General features: G+C 42.0%; 1 protein-coding gene across 2 annotated transcripts in view; it reads left to right on the forward strand.

Annotated features, from left to right (window-relative positions):
- Window positions 1-14,741, forward strand: part of Bmerb1 (bMERB domain containing 1) — a 123,336-nt gene that overhangs the window by 87,813 nt on the left and 20,782 nt on the right. For both annotated transcript variants that reach the window (XM_060364235.1, XM_060364236.1), the window contains exon 3: window positions 8,992-9,065. In XM_060364235.1, the coding sequence (XP_060220218.1) occupies window positions 8,992-9,065 (74 nt within the window). The remainder of the gene's footprint in view (window positions 1-8,991; window positions 9,066-14,741) is intronic.

Genomic DNA, 14,741 nt, shown 5'->3' on the forward strand with positions numbered 1-14,741 from the left:
ACTGGTGTGCTGGCTAGTTTTTATGTTAACTTGACATAAGCTAGAGTCATTTGATGTGGGAGGGCCCAGATCACTATAGTTTAATACCCAGGTTGTTGGGTTTGGCTCAAGGTATGCTTAGAACTTTGTCTTCTACATGATTCTAGATCCACCCAAGTTGATAGTATTATTGTAGTACAAGAATGGACCCACAGGGCTGGAGACAGGGCTGGAGGTTAAGAGCACTGGCTGTTCTTCCAAAGGTCCTGAGTTCAATTCCCAGCAACCACATGGTGACTCATAACCATCTTATAATGAGATCTGGTGCCCTCTTCTGGTATACATGCAGGCAGAATATTGTATAAATAATAAATAAAAATGTAAAAAAAAAATAGTCAACTGGATATATAATGAATAAATTGTGAAGAAAAAAAGTTTATTTAAAAAGAAAAGGATAGACCCACAAACCACTCAGGCTCATGTCTCAGTTAGATATGGATGGTTTATTGAACACCTTTTCCAAGGTGATTGCAATCAGGGCCACAGAAGGACTCAGGAGCCTAACTATGACATCAACTTGTTTTCCAGGGCCAGTTTATAGAGGCAAAAACTGCAATTAGGCACATACAGGGGGTGGTACAGGAAGGCTAACTCTGACTCAAGTTATTTTTGATAACTAGACAAGCAGTTCTAGCTGACCTTTAATTTGATTAGTCCCAAGTGAAGTTTAGGGTTAGAGCCAGCTGTGGTTATGGTGGGGAAATTTCTAGGAACAACAAGCCACAGAGTATGCTCAACATAAAGATAGTTTTTGGTTAACCTGATCTTGTACAGAGATTCTTTTATGTCAGCAACAAGTTGAGATGATGTGGCTGGTAGGCCTGAAACAAAAATGACTATACTTATGCCAAAAGGACCAGGCCTCAACATTCCTCCTTATTTTTATGTACCTGAATTAAATTTTTGATGATCATGTAAGGGGCATAAAGCATAACCAAGAGGAAAAGGACTAAGGGCCCATTTGTTCCTTATGCCAGGAAACACCCCCAACCCCGCCTATGGGACAATGAATGATGTGTTCTCTTCTGTAACTACTTACAGCTGACATTTAAGATGTCATCATGGGCCAGAAAGGCTGAACTGCTAGTCAAAGGCTGGGCAATGGGGCAGTTATCAGAAACATCTGATTAGTTGATCCAGCTGAAAGACAGGCAGCAATCATATAGGCTGGACTGGTTTGCATCATCTTTCAGGAAGTCCAGATCTCAGCAGTTTACAGGTGATTCCTGGACAGAAAATGAAAGTGAAAAATCTGCTGAGACAAATATAAAATGGGGGCAGAATTAAAATTTCCTAGTAATTGGGGAAGGTGAAGAATCACAAGAGGATTTTTCCCAAGGGGAAATTTTCCATTTTCAAGAGCAGGTAAGTGGACTTATCTGGAGTCCATTTTACTTGTGGCAGGTGGATTCAAGTCATTTATTGAAGCTTAAAAGAATGTTTTAAAGTTTACGAAAGGAGACAAATTGGCTTGGGAAACAATTTAAAATCTGATTAATGTTTTAATACAACAATACCTTATCATTTATTATTATTGAAATTTTTTACCCAATCCTAATATGAACATTGAAACATCTTTTTAGTTACCAACTTTAAAACATCTTTTTAAATCCTCAAACATTTTTTCTGACCTTTATAGCTTGCCTTTAAAGCACCTTCTTAGACCCTCAAATATTTTTGTAACTCCTTTATAATTTGCATTTACCAACCTTAAACATCTTTTTAAATCTTTAGACCTTATGTAATTTTTTATTTTCTGAGAAGGCACCTGAAGCCTTGGTTTCTGCTGTTAAACTGATCCTTAAATCCATCAGAGACCTGAGAAAGATAAATTATAATAGGAAATATAATCCAAATGGCCTTTGTAAGAATTAAAATGACAGAGTTACTCATTACCTAGATGGCCATCCCCTTAGGTTCCTATGATGTTGATGGTTTCTTTGGGTACATAAGTCCAAGACTGAAGATTCAGTCTTCAGCTGCCAGGCCCAACAAATCTGAAAGGGAGAGACTGACCTCACTTTGTCTTAGGCAACATGGACAAGTAACTCTGCAGGTGTCCTCTTTGTCTATAGTTCAGGCTGAGCCTAACAGCAGAGCAGTGGAGCAGTCTTGTCCAGTGGTTGGCATACCATAATCTAGGTGGAGCCATAGGTGCCCTTGAGAAGTTACTGTTAGGATTTGGGATTCTATGTCTGTCATAGTAAATTTAAACATTTCAATGCCATATTCAGCATATCTTTGAAGTGCTTGAGAACTATTGTCTACTAAGTATAGTGGAACTATATTTAGTTGCCCATTCTAGACTTACCCGTGAAAACATAAGACCAGAGACTAGATAAAGCTTAATCTTGTAATTAACTGCATCATTTCTTAGCATGATTTATTTAAATATATTTCTGTATTATTCTGATGATATAAAATTTGGCTGCCAGCAAGAAAAGTTCTTGTATATGAACACATGGAGATATAGTTCTAATACCTTATTAAACAAGTATTGTTTTAAATCTTGGTGTTTTTTTTTAATAAACCTGTTTTTTTAAAAAAGATTTATTCATTTATTATGTATACAATGTTCTGCCTGCATGTGTGCCTGCAGGCCAGAAGAGGAAACCAGATCTCATTATAGATGGTTATGAGCCATCATGTGGTGGTTGCTGGGAATTGAACTCAGGACCTCTGGAAGAGCAGACAGTGCTCTTAACCTCTGAGCCATCTCTCCAGCCCACAAACCTGGTTTTTAAGACAGGACAGAAATTATGTAAAATCTTCTCCCAATTTAAAAGCACCTTTGGAGACCTGTTTCTTTAGTTGGCTTATCCCATTTGTTCAGAATGATTTCAACCCTAAGTTATGAGTTTAAGTTACCTTTTTTTTTTTACAAATGTTAGAGATTTTTAACCATATCCAATAATTTATAAGCCAATGATCTATAGTCAAAATATACAGAACACAGTAAATGTATACACTTAAGACCAATCAGAAATATGTAGTGGCCATATGCATTTATACAGTTAAAACAGATAAAACTTTTCGTATTTTTTAGCTGTAATTTCAAGGGGGAGCATCTTGTCGCCTGCCTGGTTAGTATATTCCTTATCTGTGGATGTTTCGGAGACAGTTCTCCGTCAGCTAAATTCTACTTGGTCTTATTTATTATTTTCCAAACATTTGGTAAGTCCTTTACATCATCACTTTTATTCTTGTATAGCACAGCTTAATATTGGAGTGCTACCCAACATATGAAATGTTTTTTATTTTCTCCATAAAATTAACTCCAAATGGATCTTATACCTAGATGTTAAATGCTAAGGGCAAAACTTGTAGAAGGTAATGGAGACAATAGGGCTTTCTGAGTTTGGCATCCTGTCCAGGACGTTTCTACACATTAGTCCCTGCTCCAAATGCTTTGTGCAGTTGCAGCCCCCATAGTGAAGTTATTTATAGGCCAGTACCAGGTCCAAGAAATGGCTAGGACTAAAAGGGACCTTATCAGTGGCCTCATCTGGTCATCCCTTACCACCAAGCCCGGGGAAAGACCCACCATACCAACCTCCATTGCTCAGATGCCTATTCCTCTTCATTGTGAGGAAGAATGACCCTGCACTCACCACACCACATCCAGGCTTCTGAGCTTGCAGGAATGCAAAGCGCAGCACCCGGCAGTAGAGCTCAGAGTACACCTTCAGGAACCAATCAAGCCTGCTCAGCTACGAAGCTGAACCTGCTGAATCTAATCCTCATAGTCACAGAGGTTTTGTAGCAGGACTAGCTAGTCAGCAGCTTCCTTACAGAAGAAACTGAGAAGCTTCTGTACCCCTTCAAGAGCCCTGGGCTTGCTGCCAGCATGATCCAGGCAGGAGACTCCCAGCTATAAGTGCAGGGCTCCAAGGGCAGAGCCAGTTTATCAGTTTTTGCTGCCTCAATTCAGTTGCTTTTTTTTTTCCTGAAAATCCTTGAAATGAGTTAAAAACTGAGTCAACAGGTAAACAAATGACCAGCAGATGAAGTTTGGCCCTCTTCTCCAGAATATGAAACGTAGAGCAACATTCAAGCAATTAGAAATAAATTGACATTACAAAACCAAGCTTCAAAGACAGAGCACTGCACATGAGGACTCAAAGACAACGAGCCTCCCACCCAGGTATGAAGGGGTGGATCGTAATCCATCCCTCCACCAGATGGAGAAACAGACTATTTTCTGTCTTCAGACTTAAAAGAAGCGTCCAGCTCTTTTTATTTTATTTTTTATTTATTTTTTATCACCAAGGGTCTAGACCGTACCAGAAACAAAATGCAAAACAAGAAAACAACAACAACAAAAACTTCTTATGGAGGAGCCGGCTGTATGGTGGTGTTCATTTATTAAACTGAGGGGTGGTTGAGGGTAGTGAGCAATCCAAAATGTTGTAGTACAAGAATAGCTGCACTATTCACTAAACCACTCAGACTCTGGTCTCAGTTAGATATGGTTTATTGAACATCTTTTCCAAGGAGATTGCAATCAGGGCCGCAGGACTCAGGAGCCTAACTATGACATCGACTTGTTTTCCAGGGTCAGTTTGTAGAGGCAAAAACTGCAATTAGCTTTTATAGGGGGCAGATGGTGGCACAGGAAGGCCAGTTCTGACTCGTTACTTTTGATAACTAGACAAGAAGTTCTAGCTGACCTTTAATTTGTTTGGTCCCAAGTAAAGTTTATGGTTAGGGCCAGATGTGCTTATAGTTGAGGAATTTCTAGGAACAAGTCCACAGAGTATGCTCAACATATAGTTTTTGGTTAACCTGATCTTGTACAGAGATTCTTTTATGTCAGCAACAAGTTGAGATGATGTGGCTGGTAGGCCTGAAACAAAAATGGCTATACTTATGCCAAAAGGACAGGCCTCAACATTATTAACCATCTCAGATTTTAAATTACATTCTTATGTTGAGCATGTGTTTCCCCTTCCCAGATTACTCCATTTCCTTAAGTCAAATAGGTCTGATATATGAATGTAGGCATTTGTTTTGCCTTTGTCATATGTGTTACTTAGCATTTCTATTGCTGTGATAAACACTAAGACCAAAAGTAACTTGGAGGAAAGGGTTTGTTTTACCTTACAGATTGTAGTCTATCATCTTTGGAAGTCAGGACAGGACTGAAGCAGAAGTCCCGTACGGATCCTGCTTCTAAGCTTGCTCCTCACAACTTACTTAGCTTGATTTCTTATCTCATCCATGACCACCTGCCCAGGGTGACACTGCCAAAAAGCAAGGTTAGGACATTTAGAGACTTTCCCAGAACTATGGACTTTGATGGACTAGGTCATTGTTTTCATTTTGGCATGTGGTAATGTCTATATGATGAGTTTTATGGCCTGAATGGTACTTCCATAAAAGAGTTCAGTTGCGCTAAAGTCTAGGAGCCTACTGAGGTCTGGGGCCCTGTTACAAACCAGCAGGCAGTCTGTGCTCTTCTAAGCAAGCCCTGAATCATTCAAGGAAGCCTGCTAGAATATTGTAGGCCAAGTCTTGAAAAGTGCTGTCATGCTCTGGCAACAGAGATGTAAACTAAAGTTCTGCATCCCTGCCCTGGTCCTAGGATCTGGAAGGCTAGGAGTGGAGTGAAAAACATGGGCATTTGTGATCAGTCATGAGTGATGATAGGTATTCTCCCACCAATGAAATGAGATATTTCAAGCCAAATTGCCAGGTTTCTTGGGAGGCAGCTCTCAAGTGGGTTCACTGACCTCATGGGGGGGGGGGGGAATCAGTGAAGACATCAAGAGAGTCAAGCTCTAAACCGGTCCAGCCCTGACCAGCATGGAATCTAGCTGAGTCCCTTATGTTTGTGTAAGGCAATTCTACTGGCCTGCTCTCAGGGACCTACAACTGCTTATGTCATTACCTGGCAGTGGCGCCAAGTGTGTTCTGAGAATAAAAGGACCACTAGTCACCCCAGATCTCTCTCTCTGCATTTCCTCTCTCTACTGTGTGTACTCCCCCTTATCTCTGCACTCCCCCTCTCTCCCTTTATGTCTCTCTCTGCTCCCTGTCTGTCTGCCTGTCTATATGGTCTGCCTCTATCCCTTCCCCAGGTCCTCACTCTCCTTCCTTCCCCCAATAAATCTTTTTTTGCACCAGATCTGTTGCATGATGTAATTTCTCAGAGGTGCACCTTGGCATGAGCCCACCAAAGATACCCCCTTGCCACATTATATTTTATAACACCTTGACCTACCTTTACATTGGTAGCTTTCCCCTACCTCTTCCCAGGATGGTTGTCCAGGGCCCACACTGAGTGCTATTTCCAAAAAGACCAACCCCCCCCCCTTCATCTGCTGTACTGTCCTCAGAGCACCAGAAACACAGTCAGCCTTCCTAAAGGCTTGACCAACCATGGGTTGTAAATATTTGAGAAAAAGTATATTAGATTTTTTTACTTCTTAAAAAAACAAAATAAAAAAAAAACCACCTTAATACCAGTATTTGAGAGACAGAGGCAGAAGATCTCTGTGAGTTTGATATACATAGTGAGTCCCAGAACAGCCAGAGTTACATGATGAGACTCTGTCTCAAAAAGAAAAATCAAAATAATTTAAAGTTGTATGTATGTGTGCATGAATCCATGTGACTGCAGGTACCCATGGAGTCCAGAAGAGGACGTCATAGCCATTGGATGTGAAGTCACCGGTGGTGTGAGCCACCTAATGTGGGTTTTGGAACCCAAACTTTAGTCCTTTGGAAGAGCAGCACATGCTCTTAACCAGTGAGACATCTTGCCATCTCCACCTCCCCTCTTTAACTTTTGGTCATTATATCCTAAGTGAGAGGACAATTCCTGATTACAGGGCATCTAAGCTGTGTTGGCTGTATTGGGTGTCATAAGTCATCTGAGGTGACTTAAGCACTTGGGAGTGTTACAGAGATTATATGCAAACATTAAGCCATCTTATTTTCAAGACTTGGGCATTTGTGGATTTTGGTGTCTGGAAAGGAGGGGATCCTGGGACTGCTTTATTACTATGACCATGTGACTATCTTGCATCCATACTAACAAAAGGTCAGCTTCGTATTGCCTGGGTTTTGTTGGTAGTGTTTTCTCAGAACTTAGGCCTGAGGCCAGCCTAGTAGATGCTCAAAAAAGGATGTAAATGTATACATGTATACACTTTGGGAGCTGAGTTAATGATGCCTCAGCTATGACTGACCTCTAAAGCCATTTGTACTCAGTAAATTCTGCCTCTGAGAATCTCCCCAAATAGTATCACATGAAAGATATTCTTGTTAGCCCAGGCACATAAAATATTTCATACTACACCACAGAGACCCAGGTAGCACAGATAGCCTAAAAATCCACCTAGATGATCAAGATAGGGACCTATGAACACAACCCTAAAAATCTGTAGGGGAAGTTCCTGGCAGCTACTGTAAATAATTTTTGTGAGACTGACAAATTAGCTTTAGTTTTTTTGTTTGTTTGTTTGTTTGAGACTACAGGGTAGTCTCATCTAACGCAGACTGACCTCAAAATTTCTGTATAGCCAAGGATGACCTTTAATTCTGATCCTCTTGTCTCCAAGAGGATCCTCTTGTTCTGGGATTATGTATATCTGCACAAACACACCCAGTTTATGCTGTTCTGGGCATCAAACCCAGGGCTTTGTGCATGCTAGGAGAGCATTTATCACAGAAAAACCTAGATGTGTGCAGTGGATCAATTGTTGTATATCAATATAACATCCACAAAAAATCAGTTGACTTACATGGACTGACAGGGAATCATGCCCAAGAAGTATTATGAAATAGAATTATATATCATTATGAAGTAAAAGGATACATATTAAGTTAAAAGAGCAATTGCAAAAATACTTTGTATAGTAACAATGTCATGTGATATTTATAACCTTCATATTTTTAAATCTGGAAGAATCAATACTAAACTAGAAGTATCGGCATTATGATTCTGTTTATGTCTGGAAACCTGGAAATGGATGATTCCACAAGTGTAAGCCCTGAGGTATCAATGGTACAAAATCCAGAATCTAAGAGGTGAAAATTTTGGAGTTATGCCTAAGGGCAGTGGGAAGGAGACAAAGATACAGAAAGAGAGAGAATGAGAGAAAGACAGAGACAAATAGCATCAGAGTGCACAAGCCCCTACTCCTCCTTTTCAACCTCTTCCCCTGTCCTCACTTCCAGCTACTGGATGCTGCCTACAGAGGGCTGGACTGTTCAGTGGCTGGCAAGCCAGTCTCTGTAAACATCATCACAGACTGTTGTGGTTTTAATGTAAACTTGACACATAGACCTCCTACTGGAGGAAAGTTATCTGTGATTTGGGGATGTGGAACCTAGCTAGCTGTGTGGCAGGAGTAGAGGGTTCTACATGCTAGGTTCCTGCCCAAGTGCTGTTTTCCCTGGTCTGGACTGTGTAAAAGCATATACCAGGCTCTGATGGCTAGTTAGCTACCTGCCTTTCTTCAATTTCCCAAGAACTGTGAGCCTAAACAACTCCTTTTCCACCCTAAGTTACTTCTTTGTCAGGTGTTTTCTTACAACAAGGAGAAAAGTGATGAATATCCAGACTTACCCAGAAAGAGCTGGTCACCCAGGCCTCGCTCAACCCAGGCAGGGGCACGCTTAAGCAGTCAGTATAGCTGTTGGAACAGCTATACTTAACACCCTGAGTTAAGTGTCCCATGGGCCTTCTGCTTATCAAAGCACCACAGTTGAGTGCCTGTTGTGTTAGTCAGGGTTCTCTGGAGGAGCAGAACCCATAAAATGAACATGTATTTAAAGGGGATTTACTAGGTTGACTCACATGATATGCTCTGGGGAGCCCAACAGTGGCCTCTACACAATGGAGGAGCTAAGAACCCACACTCTTACCAGCCTCCTGTGTTTAAACCAGGCTAATACTGGGGTGTCTGCTAAGGTAACATATTATGTGGTGTCCTGTCCTCACAGGATGGATGACATTCAGCTCTGCAAGGACATCATGGACCTGAAGCAGGAGCTGCAGAACTTGGTTGCCATCCCAGGTAAGGTGGGAGTGCATCTGTTAGCCATTGCCCAGGGCTCCTCACTGCTCTCTGTGCCTCTGGGATTGGGAAGATAGAATTTGTCTCTTTTCCCAATGAGGAATCAGTCTTGCAGTGAAGATTCTGGAATTTAAACATAAGTTCATGTAGGAGGTGGTGGCTCACACTCATAATCTAAGCACTTGGGAGACAGAGGCAGGGAGATGACCCACACATTCAAAACCAACCTGGGCTACTGACTAAAACTGTCTCAAACAAACAAGATGAGCACAAGTTTGTGGTAGGCAAGGCCACCTTTGACCTCAGGCAAGCCACTTTATTTTTCCAAGACTCATATTTTTTCTTTTAATATACCTAACACCAATCTCATGAGGGACTGAAACAGTGCAGTGATGGTTCAGTCTGAACCCAGCACCACAAAAATATGATAAAGCTGCCCAGCTCTAATTATCTTTGAGGTAAATGTACATTTCAGGTCAAGCCTCACTTTGGCTCAGAGTCCATTGCCATTTTTATCATGTGTGGAAACATGGGTAGTAGAGCAATCACAGGCTGTAATATTGGGTCAAACCTATATTTATCAGTTATAAATGGTACTGATTATCTAATTCCTTTCCCCTTAAATGACTTCCCTCCCCAAACACCCTGAGCTAAATGTCCCGTGGGCCTTCTGCTTACCAGTTGAGTGCCTGCTGTATTAGTCAGGGTTTTCTGAAGGAACAGAACCCATAAAATGAATATACATTTAAAGGTGATTTATTAGTTTGACTTACATGAAATGCTGTGGGGAGCCCAACAGTGGCCTCTACACAATGGAGGGGCTAAGATCCCAGCAGCTTCTCAGCCTAAGAGGCTAGATGGCTCAGTAATCACAACCTGGCCCTGAGGGCCTGGTAGATTCCTGTAGAGCACTGGTTGAGAGTTGATATTGGAAGGCCAAAGAATCTGGTCCTGATATTTGAACAAAAAAAGTAACAGCCACAGCAGCAACTAGGTAGATGAATTCACAAATGGTAGATAAATAACAGGCAAAAACCAAAGCTTTTTTTTTAACATCTATCTGTGCTACAACTGAAAGGTAACAATCAAATTTCTAAAAAGATTTATTACATATACAATGTTCTGCCTGCATTCCAGAAGAGGGCAGCTGATCTCACTATAGATGGTTATAAGCCACCATGTTATTGCTGGGAATTGAACTCAGGACCTCTGCAAGAGCAGCCAGTGCTCTTAACCTCTGAGCTCTCTCTCAGTTGGCTGACTGTCAGACAGCCCCTGACAATTTAAGGTTGGTCTTCCCACTTGAAATAACATGATTTAAAAAATCCCACACAGCTTTGCATTGTGGCCCACACCTGTAATCCCAGCACTCAGGGAGGCAGAGACAGGCAGAGCTCTGTGAGTTCTAGGCCAGCCTGGCCTATAAAGCAAGTCCAGGACAGCCAAGCTACACAGAGAAACCCTGTCCAAACTTAAAAGAGAGAGAGAGAGAGAGAGAGAGAGAGAGAGAGAGAGAGAGAGAGAGAAGAAAAGCAAAAAGAAAGAAAAAAAGAAAATCCCTCACAGTTTTTTCTGGCTTCTTTCAGTTGATTCCAAGACTACCCATCATACCTATTGACTCAGCCATGCATCTCCCTGACTTCATGTCACTGACAGCATGTGTGGGGATCTGGTAGTGCTAAGAAGGATTATTAATAGATACAGCTTTTTTCTTTCTTTTTGTTTTTAAGAACTTGAACTTGGTAAGTGTTTTACTTGTTTTATTTCTCCTAAAACTTGGGAATGGTGGGCATGATTGGTGCATATAACAACTGTTTACTAACATGTCCCATGTTACAGGCAACCTGAAAATGATTTAATAGATACAAAAGAATATTCAGGGTCATATGTAAATACTAATAATGTCAGGACTTGGAAAAGCTATTTCAAACAAATCAACCACCTTACAACAACTATATGACAATCTATGTTGATTATTTGATCAGCATTGCACCCAGAGTCACACAGCTGGGAAAAGAGGGCAAGTAGGTCAGCACAGCAATCCTGTCTGTTCTGGACAGTAAAGGTCATAGGTGAGGCAGGAGCTATGGGTCAGGATGACAAGACAGGAAGCCATAGCATTGTCAAGGGAGAATAGATGGTGGCCATAGCTGACAGAATGAAAGAAGACACAAGCGTGGAGGGGCATTAAGGGCCTAGGTCTGTGGTGAGGTGGATTTCTTATTGCTAAGTGAATAAAAATGAGTACATGGCCATTCTATGTATGATTAAGAAGGTTTTTATTGTAGATATGAGTGAGAGTGTTGTGCCTGATTTGTGAGACCCCAAAAGACCACTAGGAGTCAAGTCCATTGCAGAACACATGAGGATCTTTTTTTATGACAAGCTAGCTTGGGCTCATACCCTCACCACCAGAGTGGTTGAGAGCAAAGAGTCACCAGCTCAGGTTAGGTGGTTGATTTAAAAATTCTGGTCCCTGCCAGTGTGCCCAAAGCAGGAGAATTCCTGCCTGGCAAGTGTCTATTGGTTGAAACACAAAAAGGGATGTTGCATTTTAAATTGATGGGCTTTTGGAAGGCCCCCAAACCATTAATGGTCTTCCCTTGTTTGGCCATCCTAGGAGAGAGGGGCCAGTTTCCTAGCAACCGTATCTTTAGTGGGCAGGAAAAGAATGCAGTAAGGCTGGTTCTTCCCGCAGGTGGCTGGACATGTCTCCACCTGTCTGGCCTTTGTTCAGGCTTGTGCTTTAAACTTTAAACCAATACCCCAAAAAACTAATTTTTAATTCTTTGGTTTCTCAAGAGAACAGCCAGGGGCATCTGGGAAAGTCTAGACTGAATATAACCGGCAAAATAGACTAGGTCATGAGAGGAGACAGTGGGGAAAAGAGTGAGAGAGAAAGAGAAGATAGAGGAGAGGTGAGGAACAAGAGAGCCCATTAAAACCAAGAGAACCAAGAGAGCACACATGACCAAAATGGCTGAATATATAAGAAAAACAAGCTGGGGAGGACAAGCAAAGCCCAGCCTCTGGGCTGGAAAGGGTTAGGGTAGCGGGCAAGGTGAAAGGGCTGAGAGGAGCCAGGATTCTATAACAGGTACTTGTGATGCTGGGAGCCCTCCCCCCAACAGCCAGCCAGTTAGCTATTTGTCTTTGGGACCTGACATCCAACCTTTTGTTGATGATAAGAGGTGACATACTCTCTTCTGTAACTGCTTCTTAGCTGAAATTAAGGTATTGTTGTAGGCCCAGGAAGGCTGAGATGATGTTCAGAGGAGGTGTACAGGCTAGAGGACATCTGTTTTGTCCACTTCCAAGGTTCCGGGAGACTACTTGGGCTAGTGAAGTGCAGGATACTTTAAAGTGCTCTGTGATTCTGGACCACCTTGGGTTGGGGCATTGCAGGAAGTTTTGGAACAGTCTGAAATTGATTAGAAACCTGCTGAGAAAGATATAGAGACAGAAGATAAAGTTTAAGGAGTATGGGAGAAATTTTTCTCTTAGGTGTACATTTGAAACTGTAGTCATGGTGATAGTAGGTGTGTGTGTGGGATTCCCAAAACAGAGAATGGGGAGGGAAGAAGGGGAAGAGGGAAAGAGATATGAGGTGGAAAGAGAGAGAAAGAGATATTGATCACACTCAGAAATAAGCTGGAGGGGAAACTGTTGATAAGGAGTACTTATCTGGAGTCCATTTGACCTGTGACAGGTGGATCCAAGTCTTGTGACTTCCTGAAGTTTACAATAATTTTTAAGCTTACAAGAGAATAATAATTCTTAGATATGTTAGCATTACCACTGTTTGTAATCTGTACTGAAATCCACATTGTAGAAAAAAAGCAGTAAATGTAATATAAATACACACACACACACACACACACACACATATATATGCCAAAAACAGCAGATTTATTGTATAGAGTTGGAGAGAGAAAGAGAAAGAGAGAAACAGAGAGAGACACAGTGGGAGGGTGTAGAAGAGAGAAGGAGGTGGGTGAGGCATTTGGGGAGAGAAACCGAGGCAGAGAGATCATGCAGTGAAGGTTTGGTCCTTTTTATCTGATGCATAGCTGAAATGCATCTGCCACACACCTGATGGTGGCACATGAGGACATCAGGTTGCTAGGCAACCTAGAGGCAGGTTTATGAATTAACATTTTTCCCTTTTTCTATAACTTTAAACAAATGAGGAGCTTAGGGAGGGGCAGTGAGGTGGGAATGAGGAGCTTGGGCTGCTTCTCATGTATATGTTACAGTATATAAATGTAGGTTCATTGGAAGCAGCTCTGGGTTGCCATGCAAGGGTAAGAGAGATAAAGAAAAAGAAAGAACACTAAAAATGTCTATATTATATAGTGAAGGGACAGGGAAGCTCCTACCCTGGAAAGTTCAGGATAGAGGGCAGGGTATGCCAGCCATGCCCTGGAGCAGATAGGGACTGAGAAATGCTGGGAGAACCTGGAGCTGTTTGTTCTAGTGGTTCTGAAGCATACTGTTCCGGCCTTTTGTTGACAATAGATGGATAAAAGGTGAAGAAATCAGTCATCTTTGGCTACTTCCTGCTGACATTGTGGTGGTGATATGGGGCCCAAAAGGCTGAAATGTTGGCTGAATCAGGGAAGAACAGGATGTCCAGAATTTGTGAGAACGCTTGTGGCTGGGGTGGGGGTGGGGGGTGAAGGTCTGGCTGGACGCAGTCTTGGAGGTTAGACTGGAACACCTGTAGGTAGTTGCTTTGGTGCTGTCCTAGATGTAGAAAACCTGGACCTGGCAGGACACTGAAACATAGATATGGGCAGAAGACAAAGTTAAGTAGGTTAAGGAGAAAATTCTTTTAGGTGTGCATTTGAAACTTTTGGGAGAGCGAGAAGAGAGGGAATGTTTGGAGCAAAGAAAAAAAAAGCTTGAATATAGGGAATCTACTTTCATTTACCCTATCACTGGCAGTAATTTAAAAGGTTTCATTTTGGATCTGTCATCTAAGGGAAATTGAGGCCAAGTTTGCTTGCAGAGGTGTGTAAGCTTGGAAGTCCTTAAAGTGGGTGCTAACAGTAGGGATCTTAATTTCTCCAGAAGATACCCCAGAAGGGAACCTAGAAGAATGGGTGAAATGGTCTATTCCTATGGGGAGAGTGGAGGCAGTGACCTGTCAAGGTGTCTCAAGAGCAAGGTTTGACTCAAGGAAATTGGTACAGTCTGTTCCAACAGCTCATCAGCACTGGCCAGAGACCAAGGGCACCGTTGTCTGGTATAGTACTAGGCTTTTCAGCAGAAGAAACCCAAGGGAAATGTCCTAACTGAAGGTCAGTAAAAAGGACCAACGATAGTTGTGAAGACCATGACTGAGGGTACCTTTGCTCCCCAGTGAACCAGAGAGGCACCAGCATTCTCCTGGACAGAGCAAATTTACACTGATCAGGAAGGGGAACTCATCAGCAGGTGTTGGTTGCAGAAATATAGAAATCAGGTAGCCAGGAATAGGGTCCCAGGGGCATGATTGTAACCCACAAGTGGGGAACACATTTGGAACTTTTGGATCCATGGTTTTGGTAGCTGAGGAGGGGAATCCCAAAACCAGGGAAGGGGGAGGAATCCCACCCTCTGAGATAGGCAATAGGTGGGAAACTTAGGCTGTTGATTGACAGTACTTAACTACTTATCTGCATTTCGTTTGAC

This window comes from Meriones unguiculatus, chromosome 11 (assembly GCF_030254825.1).
Source record: "Meriones unguiculatus strain TT.TT164.6M chromosome 11, Bangor_MerUng_6.1, whole genome shotgun sequence".
Classification (NCBI taxonomy): domain Eukaryota; kingdom Metazoa; phylum Chordata; class Mammalia; order Rodentia; family Muridae; genus Meriones; species Meriones unguiculatus.